Raw genomic sequence first — 8,735 nt, 5'->3', positions numbered from 1 at the left:
AGGAGGTGGCACAAGGCAGCAGGTGCCTCCCCCATGCACACGCCTAGATGCCTGCTCTGGGCCTGGCACCTGCTGGACTGCCTGGTATTGAGACCCTCATCTGTTAGTCCACGAGGACCTGCCAAGTTCATCCCAGGCCCCTCCCCACCCCGGCACTCAGGATACTCCAGGACTCTGGCAGCAAGTGTTGAATGGAGGAGGGAATGAATGAGGCTGCAGAGATGTGTGTGAGCTCATGTGTGGGAGGCCAGGAGGTCTGGGAGCAGCTGAGCAGTCAGGTGGATGCCCCTGGAGGAGTGGGGGGAGCAGGGGGAGGAGGGGGTGGCGGAGGAGAACCTGAGGAAGTCCAGGGTTTGAGTCCCCGCCTTGCTTTCTTCAGCCCCGTCAGGCAGAGTGACCCCCTTGCCCCCCCCAGGAGGGGGCAAGGAGGCTGAGGAGAGGAAGTGCAAGGCTCCTCCGTGGAGACTTTGATTCCTGCTAACTTGCGGTCTTAAAATGCACAGCAAAGGCACCGATGTCATTGTTAGTACATTAATCGGCAATCAGCGGGTCGGGGCTCCCATGGGCAACACAGAGGGGGCACAGGGGGCAGAGGAGGAGCCGTGGCGATGCAGTGCAGAGCCTGCCTGGGAAGAAACGGGCAGGGTGATGATCAATGGCCAGGGCACCCGCTGGCTCAGGCAGGGGTGCCAGAGGCAGGTGGGATTGGCTGGGAGAGCTGGTCCGGCGCCGGCCTTGAAGGTGGGACCGGCTTCCAGGGTGGAGAAGCAGACTCAGGTGAGACCCACCCCAGTGCCCAGTGGGAGGGGGCAGGGGTACCTGCAAGGGCGGTTTCCCTGGCCCAGGTCCCCTGGCATCTGGACGGTACCGGAGGATGGAGAGCAGCTCTAAGCATCGGCTGGGGTACCTGCCTTCTCCTGGGCCCCTCTCAGAGGAACAACAGCACAGCGGCTCCTGCCCTGGGTGCCGCCTTTACACCACCCGCCCCCCACCCCGATATCTGACCCCTCCCACCTGCCAAAGTGTGTTCACACGCCAGCTGCTAAGCCCACGCCTAGATTTTTGTACAGTTGGCTCTTTTACCCAAACCATGGTCTTCGCCTGTTTTCCCCTGTGCCCCAGCACCCCTGGGGGCACCTGCCTGAGGGAGGGGTGTGGCTCTTTGTGGAGCCCCCCCGCCCCGCCCCGCCTCTCTGGGGACCACTTCAGAGAATCCCCTCCTGGGGCCTTGCAGAGACGAGCGAGCCACAGCAGCAGGCAGAGGGGCTGTCTGCCCCACCCCAGGTCAGGCGGCAGGAAAACTCCCCCAGCCCCCACCAGGCAGGGTAGTTCTGAGGATCACAGGAGTCTGCGCAGAAGCACTCTGTAAACTACAAGCCGCACAAGTGTCGGCGGTATTAGCGCTGAGCCTGCCAGGCTCCTGCTGCTCCCACCGTGAGCGGCTCTCCCTGCCTGACCTAAGGGAAGGAAATGCCTTGTCTTTGCAGGACCCCAGGGGGTGGGGTCTGCTGTGGCCCTGTGGTTCCCACGAATGGCCCCAGCCCTGTCCCCGTCAGCACAGTGAGCCCCCTGAACACCCTTGAGCTAGGAGGGGCACCCTGGGCTCCCTCAGAGTGGCAGGGTGGGGACACCTCCCTGGGGCAGCCTGGGCAGGGCTGGGCGAGCAGAGACGGAGGGGCAGGCTCTGAACGGGCAGGCGCTGTGGGCTGGGCCCTCCTCCCAGCCTGGGTGCTGGAGGCTCAAGGCAGTGGGCAGGCTCCCCGAGAGTCAGCTGGGGTTTGGGGCCCAGGCTCCTAGAGGCTGCTCACCGTCCTGTCTCCTCCTGCGGGGTCGGGGACCGACCTCCTCCTCCTGGCCAGACCTAGGAGAGCAGTGGCGGACTGGAGGTCAGACTCCACGCGGGGAGCGCTGGCATAGCGATCTTCTCCTCCTCTTGTTACACAGGGGGAAACTGAGGCTGAGGAGGCCCCCCGCCCGGGGCCTGGCCTGCAGACTGTCTGATGGTTTCAGTGACTGAAGCAGGGCAGGGGCCACACAGAGCGTGGCCCAGCCCAGAAAGGGACCTCACAGCTGCTCTGTCACCGCCACCACCGCCCAGGTCATAACTGCTCTGAAATTGCAACCAAACACAGTTATACAAAAACCGAATCATGTGCGATGATTTTTATGTGTTGGAAAGGTTCTGTCAAAGCCAGGTGATTACAGGAGGACGAGAAGCAGCTGCTACTCTCTCGGAGCCCATAACTCCCAACAGCTGGGAGCTGTCACTTTTTTATGACGCCGTTTCTGTGAGGAAAGAGGGAGTGGCAGTCGTGGTGAGGTCCACCTGAGCCCAGGCAGACGGCTGGGGTGGCGGCCGGCCTGAGGCTGGGAGCGGGGCTGGCCCGAGAGTGGCCGGGAGGGCTGGTTCTCTCGTTCAACATGCTCTGGGCACAGCTGGCAGCAGGAAGAATCAGCCGAACTGCCTCAGGCCCTCGGCTCTCCCCAGAGGCCTGGCTGGCCAAGCTAGAAGGGAAGGATCGGGAGGCCAACCCGGGCAGAGGCGAGATGGCTGCCCGGCCCTGCAGGGTGGGGGTCTACAGGCCTGGAGCCCGTCCCCCCAACACTGGCATACCTGCCAGGCTGCCTGGGGCAGCTGCGACCCTGGAAAGAGGCAGGTAATGATGATCATCCATAATGAGGCTGCTCTGATAATGAGCACGGGGCTATTATCCGACCACAGGCTGGACACATGGAAAATAAATTATTTTAAGGATCCATTAACAAATGCCTAATTAATGCCCAATTAGAGGGAAGCTACAGAGGAAATGCTCGGGACAATAGCTAGGCAGGGCCTGATTTGCAGCCACAGCCTGGAATCTCCAGCGAGGCAGGGAGAGGGGAGGGGCCAGAAGGCAGACCCCAGTGGGGGGCAGCCTCATTCTGGCTGCTCCTTGGACCCCAGAACCATCAGCCCTGGTGCCTCCCCCAGTCCGTCACACACACACACACACACACACACACACACACACATGTCCTTTGTGAGGGACAACTATTACTATTTAGAAATGAAGAAACTGAGGCACAGGGGGTGGTGCATACATGAGGACATGGAAGGCACTGTAAATGAGAAATCCTTCAAGATAAACTTTGGTGTCATGCATGCATGCTTTGTTATCGGGAATAATTTAAATAAAAAGAGTCTTCAGGAGTCCATATGAATATTTACTTTGTTAGAACAGGACTTTGCACCACTATCTGTTCAGGCAGATCAAAGCAAGTAAGTGGCAGAGCTGGGACAGGAACCCGAAGCTAGCTGCTGTGTCCACGGGTTGTGACCCCAATCCTACCAGGGCTGACAGAGCCTAAGGGGGCGGGGCTCAGAAGCTATGGGCGGGGCTAGGGGTTTGCTGGGTGGGGCTAAGGAAGTACGCCGGGTGCCGGGGGATCAGAGCCTCTACCCCAACCCATCTCATAGCCCAGGCTGGGATAGAACCCCCAGTAGAGGTGGGGCACCAGGGCATGGGGAGCCATCAAGAGCCAGGACCTCGGGGGGCTATGACCCCAGACCGCTGAGTGCAGCAAAGACGAGGACAGAGCCCCAGCGGCCAAGGAGGGTCACGTGCCCATCGAGCCCGGCACCCAGAGTGTCTCCCACCTCCCGGGCAGCCCCTGACCTGGCTGTGCTCTCTCTCCCCGCCAGGGTGCTGTGTGGAACTGCTGCTGCTGCTGCTGGCCGGGGAGCTGCCCCTGGGCGGCGGCTGCCCGGGGGACTGCGTGTGCTACCCCGCACCCATGACGGTCAGCTGCCAGGCGCACAACTTCGCCGCCATCCCCGAGGGCATCCCGGAGGACAGCGAGCGCATCTTCCTGCAGAACAACCGCATCACCCTCCTCCAGCAGGGCCACTTCAGCCCCTCCATGGTCACCCTGTGGATCTACTCCAACAACATCACCTCCATCGACCCCAACACCTTCCAGGGCTTCGTGCACCTGGAGGAGCTGGACCTCGGCGACAACCGGCAGCTGCGGACGCTGGCGCCCGAGACCTTCCGGGGCCTGGTGAAGCTCCACGCCCTCTACCTCTATAAGTGTGGGCTCAGTGCCCTGCCAGGCGGCATCTTTGGCGGCCTGCACAGCCTGCAGTACCTCTACCTGCAGGACAACCACATCGAGTACCTCCAGGACGACATCTTTGTGGACCTGGTCAACCTCAGCCACCTGTTTCTCCACGGCAACAAGCTGTGGAGCCTAGGCCAGGACACCTTCCGGGGCCTGGTGAACCTGGACCGGCTGCTGCTGCACGAGAACCAGCTGCAGTGGGTCCATCACAAGGCTTTCCATGACCTCCGCAGGCTGACCACCCTCTTCCTCTTCAACAACAGTCTCTCTGAGTTGCCGGGCGACTGCCTGGCACCCCTGGGGGCCCTGGAGTTCCTCCGCCTCAACGGGAACGCCTGGGACTGTGGCTGCCGGGCGCGCTCCCTGTGGGAATGGCTGCAAAGGTTCCGTGGCTCCAGCTCCGCTGTCCCTTGCGTGTCCCCCGAGCCTCTGCATGGCCAGGACCTGAAGCTGCTGAGGGCCGAGGACTTCCGGAACTGCACGGGGCCGGCGTCCCCGCACCAGATCAAGTCGCACACGCTCACCACCACCGACAGGGCCGCCCGCAAGGAACACCACCCACCCCGTGGCCCCGCCAGGGACAAGGGCCACCCGCACGGCCATCTGCCCGGCTCTCGGTCGGGCTCCAAGAAGCCGGGCAAGAACTGCACCAGCCGCAGGAATCGCAACCAGGTCTCGAAGGCGGGCGCCGGGAAGCAGGCCCACGAGCTGCAGGACTATGCCCCTGACTACCAGCACAAGTTCAGCTTTGACATGCCCACGGCACGGCCCAAGAGGAAGGGCAAGTGTGCCCGCAGGACCCCCATCCGTGCCCCCAGCGGGGTGCAGCAGGCCTCCTCGGGCAGTTCCCTGAGGGCCTCGCTCCTGGCCTGGATACTGGGGCTGGTGGTCACTCTTCGCTGAGGACGCAGGGCACCAGCACCCAGCACTGCCATGTGTCCACCAAGGAACAGGATTTCTTTTCTTTTTTTACAAGTGGAGGATCTGCTGGGTTTCAGGCAAAGGCTGGGAGAGGCTTCAGCTGCTGTCTGGGCCCTGCCCGGTGGATGATAAACCCGAAGTGTACAGCCCCAAGCGGGAGGGGATTAGTTCATCCCACGCAGCTGTGCCAGCCAGCCCCCGGCCCAGCACCTATGGACAGCAGCCACCCAGCACGGCAGTTACAGCTGCAGAGCGAATCCTTCATTAGCAACGATGGGACGGTGCCCCACGGGAGCTGGGCTCTGTGGAATCCTGGTCATTTGGAGAGGTCTGAAGGGCCCCCGCTGCTTCCAGAGGAAGCAGGACTCAGAGAACAGACAAGGGTCACCAAAGAAGCTGGGTCCACCAGCTATCTGGGAGCACATGAGCAGGTGGCATTTTGGCTCTTGCCTGAGGCCACTTAGTCACCCTGCCCTGAATCCAACCATGCGCCACCTTCAGTCCCTCCCTCGGGGGTAACGCCTCTCATTCCTGATGTCTCAGGCAACCCTGGCAGACCCAGGCCCAACTGCTGGCTCCAAGAACCAATTACCAAAGGAAAGATCATCAGAGGCTGAAATTTAGAACTTCATCGTGTGCAATGAGGTTCTCACAGGAGGTGCAGTTTTATAACTATGTCCACTTTATTATATATATATATATATATATATATATATATATATATATATATATATATATATATATACACACACACACACACACACACACACACACACACACACACCCTCTACGTATATATATATACACACAAATGCACAGGTCCTCGCCCTACTCCCTTACCAAACTGTACGTCTTATCATGTTTATAAACTATATGGAAAACTATATCTGCTGAACTAAGGATTGTATTGGTGATTTCTAGCAAGAAAGGAGTTCTAGGATTTTTGTCTAGAATCCCAACCTGGCAACAGTAGTCCCCATGTAACCTGGGCTTGCCAGGGCCTGGGGCAAAGGGGCAGTGCGGGGGGGGGGGGGGGTTGGTCAGGGAGAAGGGGAGGCAGCAAGAATCACTTCAGGGGACCAATATTCTTAGATACTTGGAGCATCACCATGTTTTTATACGCAGCACAAGCCTGTCTGCCACCCCGGAGCACCCAATCACTCCCAACATAGCAGCTGTTGGCATCAGGGTGAGAAGCCAGAAGCAGCTTGTTGGACATCAGGGGGCTAGGCCCTGGGGATGGGCTGGAAGGAGAATGGGAAGGAAGGGGTTTTGGGTTTCTTAGGCCGGTGGGCGAGGCAGTATCCACAGTGTTAGTCCAACAGGCTGGGCAGTGTTGTCAGCCTAGTGTTCTGCCAGCGACAGTCTGGACGGGTCAGGGATGCTCTGGGCATGAGCCCAGGCCTCCAGCATGGCTCAGCTGCTGAATTTTTCCCTGAGGCTCTTTGACGGGCATCCCAGCAAGGGTCCTGTGTAGGGTGGCAGGAGGGAAAGCATTAGGTGGCCTTAGCAGAAGGGGAACAAAGAGGGCATTTCAAGAACCATCTCAGGCACTTCTGCTTTACGGAGGCCCCGTCCCTCCTGGACCCTCTGAAGTTGCCCCGGGGAGGGGCAGAGGTCGGGGGGTGGCCAGACTCAGGGGCCAGGAGTGGGGACGTGCAGGGAATGGAGCACGCAAGCTCAGACAGGGGAGAGGAGCTCAAGTCAAGGTCAGCCATGCTGCTGGCTGGTGTCCGAGCGGGCACAATCTTTTTTGGCTTTGCACAAACCCAAATTCCCCACCAGAGAGGATGTGTGTCGGCAGCAAGAAACATTGAATCCAATTAAGAGAGAATAATAATAATAAAAAAAAAATTCTCTTGGACAAGAACCCTGTTTCTCATTTCCCAACCCCGAATTCCTGAAGGCGTGGCAGATCCGGGGCTTTTATGGGGTGGGCGAGCCTGGCTGGGTGCAGCTCTGAGGACGCAAGCGCGTTTGTTGGTGGGAGGAGCTGTTTGGAGCAGGGGCACACTGACTCACTGGGACCCGTGTGTGCGCGCGAACACACACACACACACACACACACATTCTCGGTCCCATGGTTCTTCCCTCACCGGCACAGGACGTGACTCACCCCACGCTCTGGCTGCGCTGGGTCGGCACCATCTCTGTGGCCGTCTCCGGAGCAGTCTGGCCCTGGATCATTCCCGGCCTGTTCCCAAGAGCTTCACAGCAGCAGCTGAGCTATTGATTCTTAAGGGGGCTCGGGGGCGGCCGGAAGGGACCTGCCAGTTCCTAGGGCCCAGAGGGGATTCCAGGAAGCTGGGGCCCAACCCATGTAGCAGTGGACGTGGATGGGGTCTGGAGGCTGCACCCGCCTCTCTGGCTTTGGAGACAGGAGAGAGTTCCCCAGGTAGAGGAAAGAGGCTGTGTTTCCAGGCCTGGACAAAGCCTCCTCAGTACAAGGCTGGAAATGTACACTAAAGGGAGTCCCGTGACGGCGGAACAAATTGTCTTTGGCCCGCGTTTGCTCCCAGTGGTCTGCCTGTTCTTACCCAGGCCGGTGCCAGGGCCTAGCTGTCCCTTTAGAGCCCGAGGATGTTGTTATGTTGTTGATTTCATTTCCAACTTTAGACAGCACAGCCCTCAGCAGGAAAATCAAGAGTCCAAGCACTTTATTAAATTAAAAAAAAAAAAAGCCTTAGAAAGTCCTGTAATATGGAAGTGAAATGTCAGTACGAGAAACACTAATGTTTGATAAATGATCCGCTTCTGTCAAGCGCAGCACAGTCTCTGGTTGCCGACTGTTATTAGAGGCAAGGCAGAAGGGCCCAGACGCCAGGTGTATTTTAGCAACTTGCTCCTCTAAGAGGTAGAGGGAATAAAAGCAGCTCTATTGTGGATGACATCACTTGTCACTCAGCAGCTCATATGCTACACAGGCACAATGACAGCATTGTCTGAAACATCAGAGCAAGTTCACAGGTCGGGAGTTAAGCTAAGGCCTTTCAACTCACCAGACCCGGCATCCCTCCTAGGTGGTTCGGGGCAGGGAGGTGTGGGTTCCTGCCTCCGGAGCCCTATCCTCCTCCCCGAGGCTGAGGCCATCCCCCACCCCTTTGTTTGTGGTGGGGCCGGCCCCTTTGCCATCTTTGCTCAACACTTTCCCTAGGCCCCGAGAGGCAGCCATCTCCTCATCTTCCTCTCTCACCTCCAGCCACACAGCCCCCCTCTCTGGGGGTGTGGCCTTCAGGAGGGGCTGGGTGACCACCAGTGGTCTCAGCGTTTCTCTCCACAAGTTCCTCCCCAGGCCCCAGAGCTTGGCTGGCTCCCTACCCTTCATTCAACAAGCGTTGAACAAGGGTCTACATGTGCCAGCCATTGGCCCAGGCTCTGGGGACCTAAAAATGAGAAGACGTGGCTCTCCTGAAAGGAGCTCAGAGCCTAGATGTGGAAGCAAGTATGGGATTGGTGAAACCAGGGTGGGATTGGTGTCTCTGTTAGTGGACCCCCACTACCATGAGAAATTTGGCCAGGGTGGGGGCAGTCAGGGAGGGCTTCCAGGAGGAGGTGACATGCTGAAGGGTCTCAGAGGATGAGGAGGCAGCCAGAGAAGAGTGTGGGGAGTATTACAGTCAGAGGGCTGGAGGCCTGCAATGGCACCACGTTTGGGGTATCTGCAAACAACTGTGAGCTGAGGACTGGGAATGCTGTTTGGGGATGTGTGGGAG

The 8,735-nt window shown here is 59.0% G+C and overlaps 1 protein-coding gene across 1 annotated transcript; it reads left to right on the top strand.

Annotated features, from left to right (window-relative positions):
- The first annotated feature begins 608 nt into the window (after window positions 1-608).
- On the top strand, window positions 609-5,099 carry RTN4RL1 (reticulon 4 receptor like 1). The gene is made up of 4 exons (XM_068531775.1): window positions 609-777; window positions 846-1,022; window positions 2,489-2,568; window positions 3,649-5,099. Exons 1-4 carry the CDS (start codon window positions 609-611, stop codon window positions 5,002-5,004), a joined length of 1,782 nt encoding a protein of 593 aa, XP_068387876.1. The 3' UTR covers window positions 5,005-5,099.
- Window positions 5,100-8,735: the final 3,636 nt, after the last annotated feature.

Source organism: Eschrichtius robustus, chromosome 20, assembly GCF_028021215.1.
Source record: "Eschrichtius robustus isolate mEscRob2 chromosome 20, mEscRob2.pri, whole genome shotgun sequence".
NCBI classification, from domain to species: Eukaryota; Metazoa; Chordata; class Mammalia; order Artiodactyla; family Eschrichtiidae; genus Eschrichtius; species Eschrichtius robustus.
Note: the sequence above shows the minus strand (reverse complement) of the source record. Positions and strands in the feature narration are given on the sequence as shown.

Coding starts and splice junctions, on each gene's coding strand:
- RTN4RL1 (XM_068531775.1), top strand. CDS start 609: ATGCAGTGCAGAGCCTGCCTGGGAAGAAACGGGCAGGGTGATGATCAA. Junction 1,023..2,488: donor GACCCCTCCCACCTGCCAAA/GTGTGTTCACAC, acceptor GGCTCTCCCCAG/AGGCCTGGCTGGCCAAGCTA. Junction 2,569..3,648: donor TGGCTGCCCGGCCCTGCAGG/GTGGGGGTCTAC, acceptor CCTCCCGGGCAG/CCCCTGACCTGGCTGTGCTC.